General features: G+C 47.2%; 1 protein-coding gene and 1 long non-coding RNA gene across 2 annotated transcripts; one reads left to right on the top strand and one right to left on the bottom strand.

Annotated features, from left to right (window-relative positions):
* Positions 1-9: 9 nt before the first annotated feature.
* LOC136298290 (uncharacterized) lies at positions 10-7090 on the top strand. Its single transcript, XR_010723285.1, has 3 exons — positions 10-100; positions 659-763; positions 6811-7090. It is a non-coding gene; the product is annotated as an uncharacterized lncRNA (long non-coding RNA).
* On the bottom strand, positions 614-23634 carry FAM83C (family with sequence similarity 83 member C). The gene is made up of 4 exons (XM_066198927.1): positions 23080-23634; positions 15942-16109; positions 11540-11664; positions 614-1955 (listed from the first exon to the last, which is right to left on the bottom strand). The coding sequence occupies exons 1-4, from the start codon at positions 23632-23634 to the stop codon at positions 1028-1030; spliced, it is 1776 nt and encodes a 591-aa protein (XP_066055024.1). The 3' UTR covers positions 614-1027.
* Positions 23635-24396: the final 762 nt, after the last annotated feature.

Raw genomic sequence — 24396 nt, 5'->3', positions numbered from 1 at the left:
GGCCCTGTGGGACACGACCCGTCGCCGTGTACCCGGATCTCAGCTGGGGCTGAGCCGGCCTCTGTGTCCCCACAGCCTGTAGAGGCCGCCACGGGTCCAGGTGCGGCATCGCTGTCCTTGTCCCGAGTGTCCATCCCTGTCCCTGTACCAGGTGTGCCATGGCTGTTCCTGTCCCTGGCTTGGGGGGGGACTGTGGGCTGCCCCCATCTATGTACAGCCCCAGGCTGGTGTTCCCCAGCTGCTGACACTGTCCCTGTCCCAACACGGGCCGTGCCTGGGCACCACCTCCATGCTGACACTTGTGGTACAGGACAGCAGCCGTGTCGTCTGTGAGCTGGCAGGGGACCCATGACCCAGCTGCCACCCGAGTGCCTCACTCACGTGCAGGGGCCGCCTGTGTCAGCTGCCGCCAGTGTTCAGCTGTGCCCACGGAGCAGCCCCCATCCATGTGCTGACACCACTGACGGGCCAATGTCAGCCGTGTGCGGGTGCCAAATGTGTGCCCAGACATGTCCCTGTCCCCTCCTGGCCTGGCACAGCTCAGCGTGGTGGGGCCCTGACCACACTCAGTGCTCACCCCTCTACCACGACTCGATACGGCTTTTTCCAGCAGAACAACTCCTTTATTTTTCGCATCCCCCGCCTTTGGCCATTTCAGTTTCACCGTATGGATACAGGAAGAGGAATTGCTCAGCATGGAGAGAACCACGGCTCACCCCGAAGACCTCAGTGGCCAGTTTCCAGCTGTTGCAAAGACTTTGCTGTAAGTTTGAGGGGAAATGGTTCTTTCCCAAGTGAGTAAAAAGAATGTGGATTATATGTATGTGCTTTTCTCCCTCTTGCCACAATCATGTAATTGAAAATTTGAGCTGCAGTTGCTAGTCTCATCTGAATCAGTCATCTACATAGATTAGACACCTTTTAACAGGAACAAGACTAATGTTTTGATTCCAACCCCCAGGCGTGATGATTGGCAGGGAAAAGCAGCCCCTGGAAAATCAGACCAGAGGTCAGCTTAAGGCCCAGGTCAGAGTTCGAACCGACTGTGTATGTGTTTGGATTTTAGCTTGTTGTACTTGGTGATCAGGTCCAGCTTGCTGTGCCCCAGAGTCATTCTCTTCTCTGCCCCATACGCGCTGTTCTTTTCCAGCAGCACATCCTCTGGAAACTTGTCATAGCAAGGCACTACGGACTTTTTATCCCGTTTGAGGTGGTTGTATGGGGAGAAGAGGTCAAAATGGCCATGTCCAGGGCTCTGTCTCTTTTCCACCCCATAAAGCACATTCTCATTTTCAGCTGGCCGCTCCCCGGAGGTGGCCACGAGTGCTCTCTGCTTCAGGCTGGTCCCATTGCTGCTGGTTCCCTCTGACAGGGACTGCAGAGGCTGCCCTGCTCTCGGTGGGGAGCAGGGGCTGCTGTTGGCCTTAGTGTCCCCCTGCTTACCAGGGTTATTGGAGGAAGGCTCCGGCTGCAGGAATGTCCTTGCGGTTATGAGGTTTGATTTGGGATACGAGGCTGGGGTGGGTTTATTTGGAGGACTGCTCGCTGAGTCTGGTGGTTCTTGCTGTTTAGGGCAAGTGGGCTTCAGAAATGTGTCTTCTTTCCCCTTCTTATTGCCAGAATCAGAGCTGAAACCTTGCTTTTCCTGGTATGCACTGCAGCTGGAGTTTTTCATAAAGGGAGACACTTTTATGCTCCTGATGCTCACGTTGGAAAGGCTGCTGGAGGGGCTCAGGGTCTCAGTATCATTCCCCTGAGTAGGTTTTAGAAGACAATTGTCAACTTTTGAGGTATTCCAAGAAGAGAGACATGTCCCGGGATCTGGCACACAGAAGCTGGTCACTGCTCTGGACTCTGCATACAAGTACCGGAATTCCTTGTCAAACTCTGCAACAATTTGCCCACGGAAGTGGGTCACCAGGCCAGTGTGGACTTGGCTGCAAAGCCAGGTGAAACTGCAGGAAAAGAAACAAAAAACATGTAACTTTAGTTCACAGAGTGCCAAAATGCCTAGCATGGATTTTAACATTGCAGTGATGGATTGGTACCCAATTTGTGGTGTTAAAACTTTCTCTAAGTAGGCAGGTATGGGATTGCTCATGGAGATGAATTTGCTCATCAGTAATTACAAGAGAACAATCTTGAAGTGCTTGTTTGATTTTGGGGTCCCCTGCTCTTCCCTCCCCTTGGCACGAGCTGTGTTCTCATGTCCTGACATCTACAACACATGATGGGCTTGTAGGAGCTGCTTGGGCAGGCAGGAGATGAGGAACTGCCTTGAGGAGTAGAAGGTCTCCAGAGACCACAGGAATACCTAAGGACAGGAACACTGATGTTTGCTATATGTATTGCTGAGGATTCCCAAATGCAATAGAAGTTAATTCTTGGCTCAACAAATCCAAATCCCTGCCCTCAAAGTTAAGTGTTTTGGGATCTTTTCTGGGAGCTTGTCATACTCTATCTTAAAACCAAACTGGTTTTGCCCTAGCTGGGGAAAAACTTCCATTAATTGCCACTCTGCAAATTTTCCTTATCTGTTTAACTCTACCTCTTGTTTGTGCTCAAACTGGAACCCAATTAGCTTGTACCCAATATAACTACACATTGTAACCACATTCTCATAATCTTCCTGATTAAACAGTGACGTTTGTCTCCAGAGTGGGATCCCCAGACTCCTGGTCATCCCAGTCATCAGCTAATTTTTTTATTCTTGCCGTAGTCAAACCAGACCAGCAGACTAAATGTGTCAAATAAACCGGAATTTTCAGAGGTGGCAGTAGCAGCTGAGGGTGGCATTATCAGCTGCTAAAGCTAGACACTGATTCTGAAGAGCAGGATAAAATGACAGGAGTTCCAGGAGAGCAATTGTCATGGGAGATTACATTCTCAAGTAAATGTCATTTCAGAACAAGATACTGGCACTGTGTTTTGGGACCTCATCAATGTTTAGCTCATGAGACAGCTATTTGGGAACTTCTAGTAGGAAACTCAGCTCCTGATTTGTCCCTGAGCACTCTGCAGTTGTTATAGGTCAGACTGGTGTTTGGTATGTTTACACTTAGCAATCACACCCGAAATAGAAAAACATAAAATGAAAAAAAATACTCTGCTGCTTCATATCAAACCAGGTAAATTAGGTAAGAATGCAAAAGTAGTAAAAGAATGAAAAGATCTTTGTGGGTGGCATGAAGAGTACTCAGAAATACCATCCTAGAAGCTCAAGGCAAATGCATCCCTTCACAGAGATATGAGGGTGAGAAAATACAACCAGAAACTACCTGGGATGGCTACATGATAGAGGAGAAGCTCCTAAGCCCAGAGAGACCATCTTTGAAAAAGATTGGGTCACACATTGCAAAAGGGGAAAGAAGAAATATTCAGTTCTTTTTGAGGCACATGATCCATGTGCAACAGGAGAGTTCAGATAATTCCTCTGCATCCCTTTATTGTACAGGAGCTTGGGCTGCCCCGAGCCCCCTTTATACAGAACACAAGGGAGGATCAGTCTCCTGTTGAGATCTCTGTAGAAGAGATTAGAAAACATCAAGAGAGCAGATATCAGTGACTGGGCAGGAGCAGGGATCATCAGCCCAAGAGCGCCAAGGGAATGCCAGGATGAAATAGCTCAGCTCCTAACCAGGCTGTGCTATCTCCCACTTGAAAGGGCTCTGGCTATCAGGAGAGTGGCAAGGTACTAATGTGATATAATGTTTTTAATGTTCTAGACCATTAATTCGCACAAATTAGATAGATAAAGGCTGGTAGTTACACAAATTAGTAGAGACTCTTCTAAAGAATACAATTAATGGCCATATAGGAAATGAGATAATAGGAAAGGCAGGTTTGGCAAAGGAATGTTATCTCTCAAAAAGCCCTAAGAGTTCTTTGAAGAAATCCAGGAGTCCAGACAGGGGAGATTTGATGGATCAGCACTGTCAAAGGCATCTGTCCCAGGGCACTTCCTGGCTCCCAGGAGTGCTGGTGGCCCCTGCCACCTTGTCACAGTATTGTCCCCCATTCCAATGCACCCAGCCAGCTTCTCTCACCCACGTGAAATGCCCATCCCCCTGTGAGGGAAGAGGGCTCCCCCAGCCTTAGGACTGTCCCTGCCACTGATGCCTCCTGCCCCTCCTGTGTCCCAGTTTCCCATACTGATCCAATGGGGTCCTGCTCACTCTGTGTCGTGGCAGGATCTGGAAGTCCCCTGGTGGCACAGCCCTCCTTGCCACAGCACAGGTTTCCAGGATGGGACAAGGTGGTCTTGCCAGTCATGGCTATTCCCATCGCTACAAACTGATGAAGGTCTTTTCTCCCCTGAATGGCATAGCCAGGAGATGATTTCTGGTATAAAAATGAGGCACTGGATGAAGTTCACAGGTTACAAATCCAAGGAAGAGGTACTTCCTTGCACAACACAACACCCACATGGGCTTGGAGCTCATCCTGCTGCAGGCCACCCTGGATGCTAAAAGGTCACAGGAGCTTCTGAGAGCGGTAGGATTTTCCCGACTTTTTTCCTTATAACAAACTGCTGCTCACAGCAGTTCTAGATCATCCTGGGACACAAAGGACTCTGGGAGAGGATGGCTGTGGGATAGGATTCCCTCCCCTGCCCTGCTTTCGGACTCTCCGGGAGTGGTGCAGCTCAACCCTTGGCCGGGAGATGGAGGTGCGGCATCACCTCCGGGCGGTGGGGGACACCGGCCGGTCCTCGCAGCCCTAAACCAAGACAACCCCCTGCCCCGGGGCTCTGGCGTGGGCCGAGCAGGAGCGGGAAGAGCACCTGCGGTATTCCACAAGTCTCCGTCTCAGCAGCATTTTCGACAGCCGGATTATTTCCCTGCGTGCCCCTCTCTAGAGCCGTGCTCTGCTTTGGGGTCACAGTGGCCTTTGCCTTTCCTCAGCTCTTTGTACAGGTGACTCCCGATCTCCATACTCAGCCTCTCTGCTTCAGCTCTTTCCAACAGACGAGATACCAATTTGCAGCAGAAGGGTTTTTGCTTCTTTCAATAGTTTCTCAAACTCATTTTTAGGACATTTTAACTCAAACTCATTTTTAGAACATTTTTGTTGTTCTTCTGTCACTTGGAGTGTCACAAAGCCATTCTTTTCTTTCCATATGCCAACACAGACTTCTGTGTTCTGTTTTTGCTCATGGCTAAATGCCTGTACCATAACACTCATTACTAGACCTTTCATTTCAAGTGACATTTTCTTTGATAAGGTAACAACAACCTGCCTTTATTGCAGCAAGCTCTTTTAGCTTGCTCCCAACACACTTGAAATAATTTCCATTCCTTTATTTTCATCTTTGTTTTGATCCAAACCCATGCAATGTATTCAACTAATTTGAGCACCCATGTCTGTTATCTCTTATTTCTTATTCATCCTTCCAGCAGCAGACCATGTCTCTTTCTTCTGGATTCACTTTGTTTACACACCTGAGGACTCACTCCTCCCTTCTTCGGTGTGCTGTACATAACTCATCTCCTGGCAATGTCCCTGCATTGCCATGTGTGTCACCTGGGGTTCCCTTGCTGATGCACTGTGCTTCCCACTCCTTACACACTCAATTCCTGCTTAATTTGAATTTCTTTCTTGAGGTGACTACTCATCAAGCTAGATCTGGAAATCCCTTTGCAAAGCTCTTTCCTCTTGCTTGGGCCATGGATACCTGTGAGTATAAGCACCTTTCTTTGGAAGAAATTCCAGGCTCCCTCCAGCTTCAAACCCACATAGCTTTATCTGTCCATTGCCAAACACTTCTGTACTTCAATTTTATTTCTCCTGAAGCCATGTGTGGAAGGTTTGGCACTCTTGTAAACTTTTGCCTCTCATTTTTCAATTTCAGCTGCTGTATCAGCTTCAATCCCAGATCTTGATTTTCTCTCTATAGCAAACATTGGGCTCCTTCCTCTCTGTGCCCATGGCAGGACATACAACAATACTGTGACCATCTGTCATTTTCAGCAGAGAAATGTAGTCTCCTCTAAGGCAACTCCAACAGCCACTTAACTCCCTTTCAGGCTGACAATACCAGCTCTTTCCTCTGGTCCTAGTCTATCTTTCCTGTTCTAGATCCTGTTTAGCTCTAGCTCCTATTGGCCCTTGCGTTCCTCTCACCTGCTGAAACAGTAAATATCTTAAGTGCTCAAATAAGCACCTTATTTCTTCTGGTGCCCAGAATAAACCTAAATAGCTACATATATAATTACATTTAAGATTTTAGATTATTGCTTTGCCTAGATACCTCAGTCTAGGGGTTTTTTCCTTCATTTAGAAGAAATATAATATTAAACATTTAATCAGTGAACACATAAGAGATGAAGGATCTAAACTAATTTGCCTACATTTGTTTAAGATAAGATTAGTGAGCTTGGTTTCCATGTTTAGAAAATGCTGAAAAAATGCGCTTGATCTGTACCAATAGGCAGCAATACATCAGAATAAATTAAAGAATCATAGAATCACAGAACATCCTGAGTGGGAAGGGACTGGGATCATCCAGTCCAACCCCTGGCCCTGCACAGACACCCCAACAGCCCTACCCTGTGCATCCCTGGCTGTGGTGTCCAAACACTCCTGGAGCTCTGGCAGCCTCGGGGCCAGGACCATTCCCTGGGAAGCCTAGGCAGTGCCCAGCACCCTCTGGGGGAAGAACCTTTCCCTGATCTGCAGCCTAAACACCCCTGACACAGGTCCATGTTGTTCTTATTGTATGAATGAATAAAACCTGTGGAAGCAGAAGGACAGCTAAACAATTTCTGCACATTTGTGTCCTTTTCTTCATTACTCATCTCCTCATTGCAGAGCTGCCAGACTGGAGTAACCTAATGGAGCAGGGTGCAGTGGATTGCTACAGACCAAAGCTGGAGTGTGTAGAAGGTCACACAGGTATCACCCACTTCACTTTAAAAATAAATGCAAGAAAACTGTATTCTGATAGAAGGACAGGATGGAAATCAGTGACACTTGGGTAAGGAATTAGAATCAATGGAGGACATCTGAACAAATAAAGCTGTGTTTAGAAAGGTGCACGGTGGCTGTACTGGAACTTTCCAAGCAGAGTGCTGATGGTAAATAAGCAATGTTGAGGGGGTTCTAAGAGACTAAGAAGGCAGAAAGCAGAGGGATAAATGGAGATCCTGCCTGGTTTAATGGGGGCCACTATGAGGAGAGTTGCAGAAACTCCATTTTAGACACTATAAATGACCACTTATTGGAAAAACTAACCAGAAAGCCAACAAAAGGAGAAATAACATTAGTAGTTCAGAGAGTTTCGTTGGGAAGGCCACTCAGCAAAAAATAACCATGACCTAGCCATATCAAATATTCTTTCAGGACCAAAATAGTCCACAACAGTAATGCTTAACTTCAAAGAGAAAGTGAGGAACGCTATTAAAAAGAAATTTAAAAGAGTAATCAAAAAGGTTAAATGCTTGAGGTGGCAAGAAGATTGTTTAAAGATGCTATGTTAGAGTCTCGGAGAAAATGTACCTATCAAAATAAAGACATTTTAAATCATAAAAAAAAATCTCACCATAGTTAAAAGGTGCATTAAATGAAAACATTAAAGCAAAAAACCTTCAAAAACTGGAAGTCAGCGATTTTCCAATTATGAACCAGGGAACAACCTATCATTTAATATTGAACATGGTTGCAGAGGAATGGAAAGTTTTAAATGTGAACCTTTTGAAGAGCTCCTGGAAAACTACAAACCAGCCAGACTTATTTCCATACTGAACAAACTGGTAGAAGCAAATAGAGAGTAAAATGATTAGATGCATAAATAACTATAATCACAATGCTGAAGACTCAGCATGTTTTTGTGGAAGGCAACCATGCCTCAGAAGCCTCTTGCAGATCTTTGAGGGAGGCAGAAAGCACACAGATGTGTGCTATAAAGAGATTTTGACATGGTCATTCAGCAAAGACAATTTTTGTTGTTAGAAAAGTTAAGTGATCATGGAGCACGCACAAAGGAAGGTCTTCTCAAGAAGTAGCAGTTGACTAAAGATACAAACACTAAAACACTAGCAGTAGGTTTAATTCAGGCACTGGAAACCCACAAGTTTTCTGCTGGGATTAGTGCTGTTCAACATGTTGAGGAAGATACAGGAGATACTAAAAAACTGTAAAAACTGTCCATATAAGACCTCATGACAAAATTATTGTGGATCAAAAGAAAACTGGATAAACAGAAGCTGCAAGAGCATCTTATGGTAGGGGGGGGGGGGGGGGGGATGGAATATGTGACAGTATGATGGAAAATTAAATGTCAATTAATCCAAACTTTGGATACAAGAAATGACTGAAAAGCCAAGGATACTTCACATGGAGAAGAGATGGTTCACATGAGGGATTATAATGGAGGAGGACAAAATCATGGATGCAATCAGGAAAGTAAATGGGAAACACTGATTTTCTGTGCCCAGGTTGTGGGACTTTGGGGACATAAAATGTAATTATCTAGCAGTAGGTCTACTGTAAACACCACAGATCACTTCTCCACACAAAACATAAATTAAACTGCATAACACATTTCCAGAGGGTATCACGGAGACCAGACATGGTAGGAGTCTCCTAAAGCAAAATGAACATAGAGAAGCACGTACAACATAAAACCCCTGAGTTCTGAAACCTCTGATCTTTGCACACAGCATTGCTGAACTGCAAAACCTGCTGTTGGGTAAGAGCACTCTTAGCCTTGTTCCTGTATCATCCTGAGACACCCCTGGTTCCACCCTGGATCTTTGGCTTTGTAAGGAACTGTTGTCATCCTTTGCATCTGGCTTTGCCATCTGCAGGGACAGTAATCTAAATATCTCCTATACAGGTTGCACTACACCCAGAAGCAGACATCCTGATTTTCTGCTATGAAAGTGTTTCTGACAAATGTTGAACAAATTCCTCAAGAAGAGACTGTTTCTGTAAGTCCAGAACATCCTGTGCTTACTGACACAGCACAGAATCAGATGTAAGACCCTATTCAACTGAAATACTATATTCCAGAATTCCAGAAGTTTCAGCTCTGCAGAGATCTGTAAAAGGGGAGCACATTACAGACTCCAGTCCCTGCCCTGAACAGCACAGGGAGGAACTGGCCCAGAGAGCTGCACCTGCATTTTAAGCAATACCCTGACTCTGGGCCATAGGGAAATCAGATGTCCCTCCAGCTGTGCAGTTCAATCCAGCTGACACATGCTCAGCTTTAGCCATTCAAAAATGAGTGATCCAGTTATGTAATCCCTGCCCCTGCAGCCAGAGGAGATGGATAGAGGGATCTAAAAGACGAGTAGATGTGACATGGGTTAGTTGTGGGCTCAGCAGTGCTGAGGGAACAATTAGACTCAAGGCTCTTAGAGGGCTTTTCCACCTAACCAGTTCTTTGATTCTAGCATCCTGTGTTTCCAAGCTGTGATTACTCCATTGTTTTTAAGTGTCTTAGTGTGTTAAAAAGGCCACCAGACACTGCTCTCCATGTCATTTTGAGATTTGACACAACCAGTTTCAACCATGCACTTCCTTTTTCATTCATTTTGCCAGAGTTTGATTAGGTGAGACCTCCACTCCTGGAGATGATGAAGTCAACATCAGAGGAGAAGGTGCAGCTTGAAGCTACAGCAGTGATGAGGACACTGGTAGCCTGAGGGTCCAGCATGTGCTCACAGAGAGATGGAAACTGAGAGAAAGGGAGAGGGAGAGCAGTGTTCAAGGAGACCTGATGGAAGGAGAATAAAAGTATTGCCAGGACAACAAATTCACACAGCAGGCTGTCCTAAGGAACTGCACGGTTTGTGAAGGATAATAAAATGTTCAACAGTCTGAAAATGCTGTGGGAAAGATCTGCAGGTGGAAAAGTAACTAAATAGAGTCTCGTAATAAAAATATAGCACAAGAACAGTAGTCCTGACCCTCTGATCAGAACTGTGGAGAACATTGTTAACTGAGATCATAGAGGCTGCAAAACTAGGATGGGCAGCAGCAGCGGGAGATTTCATCCATTCATACACTACAGGTTACTGCTTCACTGGGATGGACCATGGAGAAAAACTCCTTGGAAGCAATAAATGATTACATGCCAGAATTAACTAGTCTAAATTGTTCAACCCACAAGAAAAGAGGTGATTCAGGGTGTGGTTTGGAATAGTACATAAGACAGTTCCACAGGCAGAAGTGGAAGAACTCATTTGTAAGAATGATTGCAACACAATTTTAACTCTTTAGTGGAGAGCAAACTAAATAAATGCAGCATGTGGAGGTTCAATTTCAAGAAAGGTAACTATGTAAAAATGCAGCAATTGGTCAAAAAGAGTTGAAAGGGAGCAGACCAAAAGTCCCCAGGATGACTGGGGCTGTAGGTTGTTCACAAATGCTCTACTGGCAGTCAAGGAATCAGTGGGCTCGTTTGAGGCCTGGGTGTCAAAAGGGGAATGGCAAGGCCATAGCTGAGAACCTCAGTGAACTTCCTGCATCCATCACTGCTGCTGGTGACACTATGCTGATACACAGGAGTGAAACAATGAGATGTGTTTCCCCCCTGTGTATCAGCACCACCATAAAGGCCAAGGGCTGAGAGGTTTCCCATATGATCCCACCTACAGGGAAGGCTCTGAATGCAGTCTTGAGGCCCACACAGCCCTGGAGCTGCCCTCTACCCTGGGGCATGCAGGGCATGTTGTGAAGAACAAGATTCTTGGTAGCATGGAGAAGCACAGCCTCTTGGAAAAGGACAGAGGGGCAAAGGCAAGCCCAGCTCACCAACCTGCTGGAGTTTGGTGAGGAAGCCAGTGAGCACATGGATGCCCTCAGGCATGGAGGGGTGGAATGAAATCCCCAGGTTTGCAGGTGATCCTCAGGTCCTTCAGGTGGTTGGATACCTCACTGAAGGTGAGCAAATCCTGAAGGACCTCACAGAACTGAGCAAGTGGACAAATATGTGGCAGATGAACTTCAGTAAAGGAAAATGTGGTATATCCATAGGGGGAAATTAACTGTATGATGCTGAACCTGGAACAGCTCAGGAAGGAGCTCGGAATCATCATCGGCGATTGTCTGACATCATCAGCTCAGAGTGCAATGGCAACTAAAACATGCAGACAGTGCAATGGCAACTAAAACATCCAGCAAGACCCACAATCACAAACCATAGTCTGGTAGTGTGGGCACCTTTTACCCCTCTGGAACACCTCGGTGCAGTGTATCAGGGGGGCCACACGCTGTTCTGGTCTCTGCACCTCAAGAAGGAGGTAGTGAGATCACAGAGGGTGCAGAAAAAGAGACTTGAAAAGGCTGAGAGATGCAACAGCCACTATATGAGGAGAGACTTCTGAAAAGTCTGAGGTCTTCAGGCAAGAAAAGGGCAGGGAGGATGGGTAAGATGGAGGCTTGGAAAACTGTGAAAGCACTGACTGAGCTGAATGCAGGGTAGCTGTTGAACCAATATGCAGCACCAGGAGTTATATTATTCAGCATTTTGGTAAGGAATATTTCCTCAGTGTCACCAGTCTCTGCCACAGCAGTTGCTCTATTTTCTTACCTGTATGTACCAGCAAGAACTTGATCACAATCAACCAGGACAAACTTCTCCAGAACCTGGCCTGCAAATTTCTTGCCTGCTTTGCTGTAGTATGTGTCTCCACTCAGGCATCTTATGCGCATGTTCTGAAACCAAAGCAGGGAGAGTTGGTAAGGGGCCATGTACTGAATTAAATTGAGATGTTCCCTTGTGCATCACTGCTGGACTCCCTCAAGCTCATGCTCTGCTCTGAGAGGTAGAACGCAGCAAGGCATGAAGCATTTCTTGGCTCCTACATACCAAGTATTTTGTCACACTGCCTGCTCCTACAGGATAAAAAATCAGCAAAAAATTAACAAGTTACACTCAAGTGCGAATTCTAGTTTGAAAAAAAACTTGGGAGAATCCTATAAGCCTACACATCAATTCTGACGTATGTAGAACTATCCAATTTCTTACAGATTATTAATAATATTCAACACTCCACACTAGCTGATGGCTCTGCATTGAACTAAATCTTGATGCATAACAACTAGCTAGTTTCTAATCAATAGTGTGCTGCTCTGATTTTATACAATGACAGGCTTAAATCACCACTCAATGAAAAAAAAAATTACAGAGAGGAATATCTACATGTTAAGGAATTCCTTTTATCAATAAATTTTAGAATTATATTAACATTTTCAGCTGCTATACTCAACTGAAGCAGACCTGATGCTCCACTGCAAATACTTCTCTGATACAACCTTGGCCTGTAAAACCAACTGCCCAGAATAAACTGGGGAACATGGCTCTTGGTATCCATTGGGAGCCTCTTTCATGATGTGAGGCGTTTGCCCATAATAGAAGTTATTTGCACCTCAGGTGAGGAAGGCAGAAGAGCAGGACAGTCACTGGAAACTTTTACTGACCTGCTCTGTGTGATACAGTGCCAAACAAAACATCAGGCATGTAAATAAACATCCCTAAAGGCTACACCTATGCGGGGCTGCCAGGTCATTCCCTCCTGCCCTCCAGGCCAGCTCCCCTGGCACCTGTAGCACCTCTGGTATAGCAGGAGCTGTCACAAGCGGTCACCACCTGCATTTGACCGGGCAGATCTCTCTGTGGGCAGCTCATTCCTGCCGAGCATCAGCCAGCTACAGACAAAGCCCTACAGCAGCCGGGTCGGCGTCGGGGCCGATTTGCTCCTGGCAGAGGTGGGCGCTCAGGGAATGTGGCAGTGCCCCTCCACCACCAGCAGATTTCTGGCCAGGCACAGGCACGGGACAAGCCCCAGCAGCCGGGATTTGCCTGCAGATGTTCTCCGAAGGGCGCAGTTCCACTCCCCTTCCAGCTTTCCGGAGCTGCCCCTGGGCACCCCGGTGCCCCCTTCGCCTGCCTCCCACGGGGCTCGGGGCAGTCGCCCCTCGGGGTGAGGAGCGAGGCAGGGACCATGCGGGTGGCTTCCCTCTGCTGTCAGAGTCCCCGCGGGCAGGAGCTGAGCTTCCCTCCGGGAACACACGCCAGGTGGGAAAGGCTGGGCTCTCACATTGCAGTGAGGGTCTCCCAGCCCCCCAGGAGCACCACCGCCCTCCAGAGCTGCACGGCAGCAAATGTGCTCCTGACCAGAGCCCATCCAGGCTCTCTCTTGTAGTGGGCAATGGCAGCTGGGGAGAGCAGGAAGAGGGGACAGTCAATTATGATGCTGCCCCTAATACTGCTGCAAACCCTGATTCCTGCTCAGGGGATTTCCTGAGCTGCTTGTGGTTTGTCTCAGTGGGAAGCCCTCCATGATCTCTTCTCCAAGTACTGGTCCAGTCTTCTCTTGAGTTCATGGAAACTTCAAGCAAGGACAGGGCTGAAGCTTCAGAATTTTGGCACTGTGGCTCTCACTTGTTGGCTTTTTATGTCCCAGAACATATCCTCACAAGCCACCTAGGAGAAGGGAGAAAGCTTTTCCCCATAATGGCAGTTGTGCATTGGAACAAGTTATCCAGGGAGACTGTGTGGTCTCCTTGCTTGGAGATCTGCCAGATGAGACCAGGTAAGGTGACCTCACAGGTGACACTGTTTTGAGTGGGAGGCTGGGCTTGATGACATCCTAAGAGCACCTGCATTAAACCTGTGATCCTCTGAAATGACACCACAAGTTGCTGATTCAGACCAAGATAATGCTGAATACTTGGAGAGGTGTTCACCTTGTCCTGTGGCCAGTCAACACAGGGATTTTTTTCTTCCAGTGCCAAAGTTTTAGTCGTACTTGTTCTCACTGGGAGGAGCTTTCTCCCCCCTCCTTCCTGGGGAAATTAAAACAACTCCAGGTAAGGGATATTCCATAAATTTGTCACCACAGTATTTCTTCACTCCCTTCATCATTTCCGAGGCTGGGTGGGTTTCTGATATCTGGTTCATTTTTATCATCCTCTTCTTCCTCTTGTCAATTCAGACCCTGAATCATCCAACAAGATGAGAATCCTGCAGTCTTGCAGGAGAGACACCCAGGTACTACTCTTGCTCCATTCAGACAGTAGTTTCAGGTTCAGCAGACAGACGTCTGAAAACTCCAACTTAAGGCTTCTGCTGTCACTGCTGCTAACGCTCCATACAGGATTTTCTGATGCTCAGCACTGGAATTTGCCACCAGCAGACTCACATGTTGTTTTCAGAACTAAGATGCTGGAAGGCAATTACCCCAAATTTGCCATTCAACCCCAAATTGTCACCAATTCTTCCAAATGGAGATTTACCACAACATCCTGTCACAACTTAGAGGTAGAAATAAAATAGGTACCCTCATTCCACTCAGATGTGTACTCAGCCTGTAGGTAATAGACTGCTTAGGTGCATCAGTGTAAGAGACACTTCAGCTGGTGAGCTGCTAGTGAGTCATGGAATGGGGAGGCAAGTGTTAGTTACCCATTCAAGCACATGACATGACATCAGACCTAACAAAGAGACATAGACACTTCCACAGATATAAACTCATTCTAATTTCAATTTTAAAAATGGCCTCCTCTCGGATAAGAAGCAATGAAATATATTTTGGAGATATGGAATTCATCTGAATTCACCCTTGTGGAAGCTATTTATGGAAGCAAACATGCTCCAGCATGGAGCAGTTTTCATCAAGAGCTGCCATCTCAAGAGTCAGGATGAAATGGGTCTGACTTTTTAAGAAGCACGACAGGACAGAGCTTCACCAGCATGGTGGAAGAATCAAAGAATCATTTAGGTTGGAAAAGACATTTAAGGTCGAGTCCAACCTTGTCAACTGGACCAGAGCACTGAGTGCTTCTCTAACGAAGCCTCTCTAAATGAACCTTTGTGTAGACAGGTTAAAAACTGGGGGAAATTAAGACATCTTAACTGCATCTATTTGGAATATCCTGTAAAATATTATTTTTGCATTGTCCCTAGCTTGTTTTTTAGCTGAGAGTACTTTTGAGCTAATTGGAAAATTTCCAAGTGTTCCCCACAAAAATGAAGGGAAAACCCATGAAGCTGGTGGCTGGAGTGGAATCGGTGCTCTGGGGAATCCTGCACACTCAGGGAAGGAGCACCACCAGCACTGCTGGCCTTACAGGAACAAAAAATTACAACCAAAACCCAACTTCCATTGATAGGTGGTAGCCAGAAGCCAGGATCAGCAGGATACTGGGGTGCATCTCTGAGGCTGCAAAGTTCCTAAGAGAGCTTATACTGTCACATTCATTTTTACTGTTTATCTGCTCTGGGCATCCAACGGGGCATCCGATGCTGGTAATAGGCACCCACTGAGCAGGAGTTGGGTTTTTCACAAATCCCTCACAGATCCATTACTGAATTGCAGCTGAACTGCATTTAGCAGCACCTTAATGTGAGATTTTTAACCTGTGGGTTCAGCACAAGGACATGATGGGGTTTGTAGCAGGACATCTGAGGGGACTCACTGTTGTCCTTGCCCTCCCAGCTGTTTTCCTGCAGCAGCTCTGGGCAGAATTTAAATCCCTGAGCTAAGGGATCTGAACTATGAGCAATTAAGTTCTCTGTGTCCTAGAGCAGGGGCTGTGTCCTCTCCCCCGTGTCCAGATGATCCAGGTTCATATAAACTAAATTTCCTAGCCTCCCTCTGCATCTCAGCATCTCATTGACCCTCAGCTTCACACTCCCTGCGTAGAAAACTGAAATGAGGATCACAAAACATCAATATATGTGACTAGGAGGCTCCTGCATGCCTTCCTCTGTGCATCCAGACAGATCTCAGTTTCCTAGAGCAAACAGCCTTGGTTTCTTAGCCTGGGACAGGGAGAGAAGGGATAGATTCTGGGAGAAGGGATTCTAGATAGATCTAGATAGATCCCTAGATAGATTCTAGGGACCAGAGGGAAAAGAACACACAGTGCATTGTTTTTATCAATTCCGAGACCTGTTTATCATATCCAGTGTGTGACTGAAAACTTACTGGGAAGCTGTCCTGAGTAAGAGCCATTTTATTGCACATTTCCACAAAATGCTTCAAGTACTCTTCATCCAGGATCAGGTAAATGGGGACATGTCGTCTGCTTGAGGCCTCCAGCAGGTCACACAGGATTTCCATGTCTGTAAACAGATCCATCACAATTGCTATCACCTGGCCAGGAGAAAAGAGGTGTGGGGGGAAAGAAACACAAGAGACTGTTGAAATCTCAAGTCCAAATGAATTGTGCTTTAAACTATGTGCTTTAAACTATTCAAGCCTCCTGAGTTACTGAGACCCTGTGGCCACCTGAATAGAGATGATTCTGGACCTTTGTGTTTAACAGCCCTTACCCCACTGTGGCAGCTAAAATCAAATTTTAATAACTATTAAGACAATCCCCACCTGGGTATCTCCTGTCTCATTTGCTATTCACAGAAAGAAACAGCTGAAAGGGTAACAAAGGCACAAACTCTGAATTTCAGTGGTGCAACCAGTATGTGTTGCCTTAAGAAAATATGCCGAGAATAAAGCACATAAACAAGAGCTGAGACTGAGCAAAATCCTTGTTCAATCAGCAAGAGTGACTCTACGTGACTGGCAGATTAATATGAAAAGGTACACTTTTTTTTTCAGGACGGACACACTGCCAGGTGAGGGAGAAGGTATCATGATAAAGTATGTGCAAATCCTCATTCCAAGATTAGATCCTAGGGGTGCCTAAACAAAACCAGAGAATAATGTGTGTGGGAATGATGCCTTCCCTGTCCCTGCTGGCAGGACTCCTGCTCATGCAGCCAGGGATGCAAGTGATGGGTATGAAACCTGACAGGAGGAAGAAGGAATAATGCTAAGATTATTAAAAAATAAAAATATATGTATCTCAATAAAGCAAAGAGATGGTCTCCGAGGAAGAGGCTTTAAATAGGAAAAGAATTTCAAAGAGAACTGCCAGTTCTTTAAAGAATGAAGTTGAAAAAGACCATGGCAATCCATCCCACTGTGGAGATGGAGTAAGAGGTGGCAGACTGTCATGGCTACGTGAATTCTCCAAAAATGAAAATGAAAATAGAGAAAACAGAAGGTAAGTCATGACAAGCAGCTACAGATGAGTTCACCCAAGACTAGAAAATTCAAAGTACAGAACGACCTGCAATAAGAACAATGCATTAAGGGAAATCAGCCATAAATAGATTCAGATGGGATTGGAGACCCTGCTGCTCTGTTCCTCAGGGAATGAAGTTGCCAGCAGACAACACTGAGTGAGGGGTATAAAGATTTGGATGAGGAAGTGACTGTTGGGATCCATCTGTTGGCTGTCACTGTCAGGGTCAGGGGGACACATTGGAGAAGGACTGAACAGACAGGAGAGCACTTGCTCAGCAGGATGATTTGTCACTGCACCTCAGGGTGCAGAGCATCTGATGACTCAGACCTTGAACCATCACCAGTTAACACTGAGAACTCATGGAAGATGGGAACACACTGTGGGATGGAAAAGGGCAGGGGAGCAAAAGCTGAAAAAACAAAAACGGAACTACTGCCCAAGTACTTTAGTCCCAGTCTTTACCATATAATAGTGAATAAGGTAACCGGTGCTCATTAGTTGGGTTTATAATCCTGATTTGTGTTTCTGCACCTACCAGAGAATGCCCAAATAAAGATGACTCAAAACCCACTAAATTTGGGAGTGAAGTTCTAATAGCCTATTCTGCTTCTCAGTGTTCATGCTCTGCACCACACCTGGCACTCAAAATGCATGACAGTCAGTTGTGCTGCCATCATGCCCCCATGAGGAGGGAGCCTGTTTTCCAACACCTCTGCTGCCTGTGTTATGTGCATGGTCACAGATGCAACTCTCCATGGTCCAAATCACCCCTGCAGGGTGAGCCTTCCTCTGCCACTGCTGCTCACCTGCTGCTCACCTGCTGCTCACCTGCTCCTTTCAAACCAAGAATGCAGAGGATGGCAGTGAGGTCAGCTTTTACATGTGCAGTGATTCAAGCTTTAAATAGGAATGGGGGGAAATTGCAATCATGGCATGGGGCTGAACTGGAATAGCTTCAGAAAAGAGGAGAGGAGCTCCAAGTTTAACTGTCCTTGGATTTGTGCTCCAGACTGCCTCACTGGCCCAAATTTCTCACCATCCAATAGCTCTTCTGCTCTGTTTTCATTATTAAATTGCCTCTTTCCAGGCTCACACTCATGGCCTCAGTGCTGCCACGGGCAGAGCAGGGCCCCTGGGCTGCCCCATGCTCTCCAGCCCACTCTTCTGCTTGGGGAGCTGGCTCCTCTCAGCCTGTACACGCCATGGAAAGACCTTTGCCAAGAGCCACAGTGGAGAGGACAGCAAGGTCAGAAGGCTGATTCCTGCTCCCTTGGGGATTGAGCCCTTTTGCAGATGGACAAGATATTGTGGCTCTGGTTTGCCCCCAAAACCCATCTCTGTGATAATGCCCAACAAACTGTCATTGGTCCTCAATGTCTTGCACGAGGCCCCAGGCCCAGCTCACCACTGCAGGGTTTGGGGAAGGACCTTCCCAGAGGATGGTGTGATCCCAGACATCCATGTGGGACACAAGGCAGCTGTCTAGAGCTAAAAATCATTCCTGCTGTCCAAGCCAAAACCATGTCTCCACCCTCTCACCCTGGTCCCAGGAGATACAGGCTGCAGAATCTGACTCCAAAGGGCACCTCAAAGTTGCCCTTGTCAGCATTGTCTTCCCAGAAGCTTTACAGAGTTTGGCAAACTTCTCCCCTCTTGAAACGTGCCTGTCTGTCATGGAGAGCAGTCAGCCCTAGAGGAGCGCTGCAAGCACTGAGCAGCATCTTCAACTTCCCAAATTAATGTTGCTGCTGGTCTATCAGCACAAGGTACCACTGAGACCCACAGTATGAAAGGACTTTGCCACATCTCTCCACACTGTCCTCCAGCCAAAGGCCAACTGCAATTTAGCCAAATTTCTTTGATGGGTCACACATCCTCTGATGATGAAGCACCATGAAAAAACTACAGCCCAGACCTTGTATAAAGCCTCAGGCAAGTCCCTCTCAGCCAGACTTCGCCTCATGATATTCAAACCCATCTCAAGCTTAGGTTTGAGGCAGGTTTGTCCTGGGGACAATCTAAACTCTACTTGGGAAGTCAGTGTGATGGTGTCAAGGAAGATCGAAACCCCTTTGTCCCCAGATCCCACATGTTGAGGGGCACTGCCTGTACCCAGGGTGCACAGGAGGTTCACACCATCTTGCTTTCCTCTGCCAAGTGCTTGCAGGCTTTGGCAGGGCTGGTTGGCACAATTCAGGCTGATCCTTGCCCAAAACCAGCACTGCCAGGGCCTCAAGTGCTCACTGTGAGAGGGATGGGGCTGAACAGGCAGCAGCACATGGCAGAGTCACCCGTGGCAGCTGATGCCCAGGCTGGATGCAGGTGGCCGGGCTGAGGCGTCAGCGAGAGCCCCAGGCAGTGGGGCCAGCTTGTGCAAGCTGGGTGGAGCCCTGATAGACACACTCAAGCTTTCCAAAGCGGGTCTTAGCTTGGTCGGGAGGTGGAGCAGGCTGCAGCTCTGCTCACACCTTCCTTCGCAGTGCTCCCGGTGTGCAGTGCGGCCCGTGCTGGGCAGGAAGGACGGCAGTGTCCCCGTGTGTGCTGCAGTGGGGACAGAGGGGAGACTGTGCCTGCTCTGCAGGGAGACACACAGGTGCCCGTGGGGCTGCTCATTTTAATTGTGGGTATCCATAAGGTCACTGAGATCAGCACATCCTTTTTGGAAATCAAAGCAGGCAGCTCTTACAATAACACCACATCAATGCCAAAGCCAAGAAATTTGGGGGGAAGAAGATCCTGGAAGTTTTTTCCCCTCAAAACTCCTAAAGCAGTGGGAGTTGAGTATCTGACTACCATTTGCAATTCAGGTTCCTTACAGCTCGTGTCTCACATTTAAAGCTTTGGGCATTCAAGTCAATCGGGCCTTACAAACCGAAACCTGTGTCAGTGCCTCCAGCCCCTCCGTTTCAGTGGTGGGGGCTGCAAGGCTGGGGCTGGCTCAGGGCATCCCTGCTCCTCACCATGCTGATCATGACCTCTGAGCCCATGGCTTGGCCTTGGCAGGTCAGGATGCTACAGAGACACAGCTGCCCCACAGGCTTTAAAAAAATTCACACCTTGCCACTGTAGGGTTAAACCATGACATTTCCAAACCCACTTCTGGAAACTCACAATTCAGCAATTACTAGAGTCATCGCTTTAGGAAGTACAGCACTTACCAGAACCCCACTGGGGTTTGCCATCTGTCTGGTTTCTAACCAGCACAGCTGGTTTTACTGGTATTTGCCAATAGCAGTGTGGTTTGGGTCATTACTACAGTGGTGCCATTTGATCTCTTGCTCCCCTGGGGACCGTCAGGGACCCTTCTGCCACCAGGCACAGTCACGAGTGCACAGCCAGAGTCCAAGGGGCACAAGAGGGGTGGAAGAAGCAGCATGGACAGTTCAAACCAGATTGGAGTTCATCCAGCAAGAGCAAATTTGTAATAGTATTATCAAATGAAGGTAAAGGTGTGGCTGCACTGCATCTTCTTATGTCTGCAAAGGGAAAAGCTCAAATCTGAACATCCATCTTCAAAGAGAGCTGGTTAAATGCAGCAAAGGCAAAAGACCAACCACACCAGCAAGAGATACCCATGAAACAAATGCTCCTTTTGCTAATTTGTCAATACAAATATGCTGTTGCAAGAGATGTCAGCTGACGTTGCTCTGTGTGACTCTACCAGGGAAGAAGCAAACAGCATTTCAAGACACACACCTCCCTGTCTACAGGACCTGGGAAAAGCAGTTGGGGATCTCAACATCTCTCCCACATCACACCAGCACCGCATTCCCCACAGGAGGAGAAACACTCGAAAAGAGGAATCTACGACAAAAGCTGAAAGCCTAGTGTCAAAAATACTGGAAACGTAGAAACAGCATCTGCAAAGCAAAAAACAAGGTGGTTCTCCAAATGGTTCATACTGGCACTTAAAGCAAAGGAAGTTTTTACCTCTGGTTGCTCTTTTGCCATTAAGACACATAAGTAACATCCTTTTGGATGGTTTGTTCAGCAAAATGACTCAGTAAGTACTTAAATATGTGTAACTGGGGTTGTGAATGAGCTGAAATTGCCATCAATCATAGAGTGAATCAAGGGAAGCACTGGCCAGAGCTGCTAACACAGAAGCCAGTAGAATGCCAGTAATAAATCAGTAAGGTACTTAAAATCTCATTCTTACACTTCACACAACAGTAAAAAACACTGTGTGAAAGCCCCAACTCAAACATGAAGGGCAGAAGATTGTCAGAGCTTTGTCAACCCAAGCAAAAAAAGCAAAAAGCTCAGAGTGCACTGAAAGTACAATAAAGCATCTACTGCCCGGGCAACTTGCCTGCAGCAACTGAGAAGTTCCTGTGAACTGAGAAAGCAGCAAGATGTTTTTCCTGTGGCTTAAAGGATCATAATATCACTGGAGATCCGGGACACGTGCTGAGTGACAGGAGGACACTTCTCGGTAGTTGTTTACTCTGTGCATTCTGCCATGACTGTGCCTTAATCCCCACTGTTGACAAGGATGGGGTCAATATCACTGAACTTTTCAGATCATTTAAACTACCATAAATCAGGTGCCTGCAAGGACAAACAAAGCTTGTTGTCACTTATTTCCTGGACCAAAACTTCCTGTAATTGCCTATAAGATGCAATTGGAAGTTCAGGCATTAAGCAAGGGCTGCTTACAACTGAGCAGCATCTGATGTGGCAAAATGGTCTTTTGGGCAAAAGGAAAAAGATCCCCGTTCACCTCATATCACACCCAAACTTCACTGATATGTGGCTCTTTGAGGATGTTTTAATGCTGCACAGCAATCTGAGCTGCTGGGAATACATAAACCATTTCCTCAGCTGTGCTCATGGTTACGGAAGATCACACTTGAGCTGCAGAGATCCAGGTGATTCCTTATCTCCAGCTTTTGCACGAGCAACAATGATTGTAAGGAGTGACCATGAAGTTAAATAGGAAACTACTGGAGTGATAAGAGAAACTGCCAGAAGCTGACTGCTTAAAGTGAACTTTGCTCTAAATATTTCCTCAATATCTCAACACAAGTAGTACAAAAGAAGATTGATGTGAAACAGCTGAAAAGAACCATAAAGAGGACAAAGACAAAAGCTGTAAATGTGTCTGAGATAGTTGTCTGAGCTGGTGCTTTCACACAGAGTACAGTGGCAAGGCAAAAGAAACAACAAGCAGTATAATTGAGTGAACAAATTCATGCCAGCATTGTGCTTGGTAGGCAGGCACTGTAGTCATCCAGTTTTTATTACATCCAAGGGTTGTAATAACACAGCACAAACTGTGCAATGGGGCAAAATAGGCTGATCTTACTCATCCCCGGGGAGTCACAGACATCAAGCCTAGGAGACAGGATTCTAACTTAATTCAAACCACAGGCAGGGATTTTCAGTCCCACAAATTTACTCAGGTCATATGTGGTGAGGTCCTGGCCCAGGCTGCCCAGAGGAGCTGTGGGTGCCCCATCCCTGAAGGCGTCCAAGACCAGCCTGGACACAGCTTGGGGCAGCCTGCTTTAGTGGAAGGTGTCCCTGCCATGGGCAGGGCATGGAATGAGAGGGGCTTTAAGGTTCCTTCTAACACAAACCATTCTGAGACAGGAATGGTTTCCTCTGTGACAGGAACTCACCATTAGTATTTTCTTGTCCAGCTTAAAATGATGGCCAGGGCTGGAGAAGAGCCCCAGCTGTGGAGAGGGGAGCAGGGGTGGCTGGGATACACAGAGCCAAGGACACTGCAGGACCTGGCACACACCCACGCCAGGCTCTGGGACTGCTCTGCATCCCTGCAGCCACGGACAGAGAGTCCATGCCCTGCAAGGGCACTGTCTGGATGACATGAAATCCCAGGCAGAAAGAAATTACAAGAAAGGAAAGGAACAGGAACAGCTACAGATCCGCTGCAGAAAAAGCAGTCACATCATGCCAGACACGTAGAGAGCAGCGACAGCGTGGAGTGTGTGGTTACAGGTGTGGGACCAGGCACCAGCCCCAGGCACTGTGGCACAAGGCTCCCCTCAAGGGACACAGCTCTGTACGTACCGTCCGTGCCCGGCTGATCAGAGACCGGACCAAATCCTTAATGCTGTTTGTTTTGTTTCTTTGGAAAATCACAGTGGCTTGAGTCTGGCCAGACACCGTGAGGAGTGGCAGCCCCGGCCACCCCAGCTCCAGCTCCGGAGGGTGCACATCAGACATGAGGGGGAAGTAGGTGCCCGATGTTAGTTCAGAGTTGAGCGACAACCTGTCTCCAGTGTCCGCATCACCAGGGTCAGCTTCTTTGTCTTTCTTTGCACTGGGGTCTGGGAGGCTTTGGTTCCTCTGATGGCTGATATATTCCATGTCCAAGGTGGAAAGAAACGGCAGCTCCCTCTCCTCGGCGATGGCGCTCAGGTAGCCGCGCTCCCCCTGCTCAAGAAAGGCGTCGATGGCCAGCCTGGCTGTCTCGCTGTGCTGGAGCACCAGCGGGGTGGGCTCCCTCCACCACGGCTTCTTCAGTTGCTCCAGGCGGCTCTTCAGTGGCCCAGACACCCCTTGCTGGCTCCCATAGCTGCGGTGGAGCTGGGGCCTCACGTCAACTGCCAGGTAGTTGAACATGACTGGAGCTGCTGATGCCGAGAGGTGTCTCTTGCTGGATTAGTCCTGGGTCCGTCTTCAGGTCTTTTCTGCCACTCCTGCACTCCTGAGCTCCTCCCAACAGGTTCCTTCAGGACTCAGCATAAGCTCAACTCCTTAATCATCAGGTACAGCCTCCTACACGGGGGGAGGAGTCGGCTTTCCCCAGCTCCCTCACCTGGCTTTCCCGGACACACACCTGATACTGGGTGCCCAGAGTGTCCCTTTTGCAAGGGGAAGAATATCAGCTCTTCAAGCTGCTCCTTCCTTTTCCTCGTAACTGATTAATGTACTGTCCTTCCCTCCCCTTCCCTTCCCTAGAGAGGTCCCCACCCTTGGCCTAGCAGGCTCTAACCTGTTTTGTCCCTCACTGTGCTCACAGTGGAAATGCAGATGCTGGAACTTGTTCATGCTTGAAATTTGTTCCAAATCAAACACGCTGCTTAGTGTCAGTTATAATGAAACACAAATATCCCAAGTGGGTAATCAGACTCGGCAAAGAAACTTACTCATCCCTGAGCCACAGATAATGCTCCTTAGCATTTCTTGGGAACCCGGCTCTGCTACACCAGCGCCTGGCAGAGAAGCCAGAACATTCTATCTTTTGACACACAGAGTCATGGTGTTTGTAGGAACCACAGCAGGAATCTTGGTCATTAGGTACTGCAGGCGAGAAGAGCAATATTTCATGTGCTCTTTTAGCATCTCCCTGGAATTCCTTCAAGGACATTCAGCCTTCGGAGT

This window comes from Chamaea fasciata, unplaced genomic scaffold (genome assembly GCF_029207755.1).
Source record: "Chamaea fasciata isolate MVZ Bird 193981 ecotype frontalis unplaced genomic scaffold, bChaFas1.0.hap1 SCAF_17, whole genome shotgun sequence".
In the NCBI taxonomy this organism is placed as follows: Eukaryota; Metazoa; Chordata; class Aves; order Passeriformes; family Sylviidae; genus Chamaea; species Chamaea fasciata.
The sequence above is the reverse complement of the archived record's forward strand: the minus strand, read 5'-3'. Positions and strand labels throughout refer to the sequence as shown.

Excerpts from the sequence above, each read along its gene's own strand:
- FAM83C (XM_066198927.1), bottom strand. The coding sequence starts at position 23,634 with ATGTTCAACTACCTGGCAGTTGACGTGAGGCCCCAGCTCCACCGCAGC. Across the intron at positions 16,110-23,079 it reads TGATCAGCCGGGCACGGACG|GTGATAGCAATTGTGATGGA; the intron begins GTACGTACAGAG and ends TCTCCTGGCCAG. Across the intron at positions 11,665-15,941 it reads TTACTCAGGACAGCTTCCCA|AACATGCGCATAAGATGCCT; the intron begins GTAAGTTTTCAG and ends CTTTGGTTTCAG.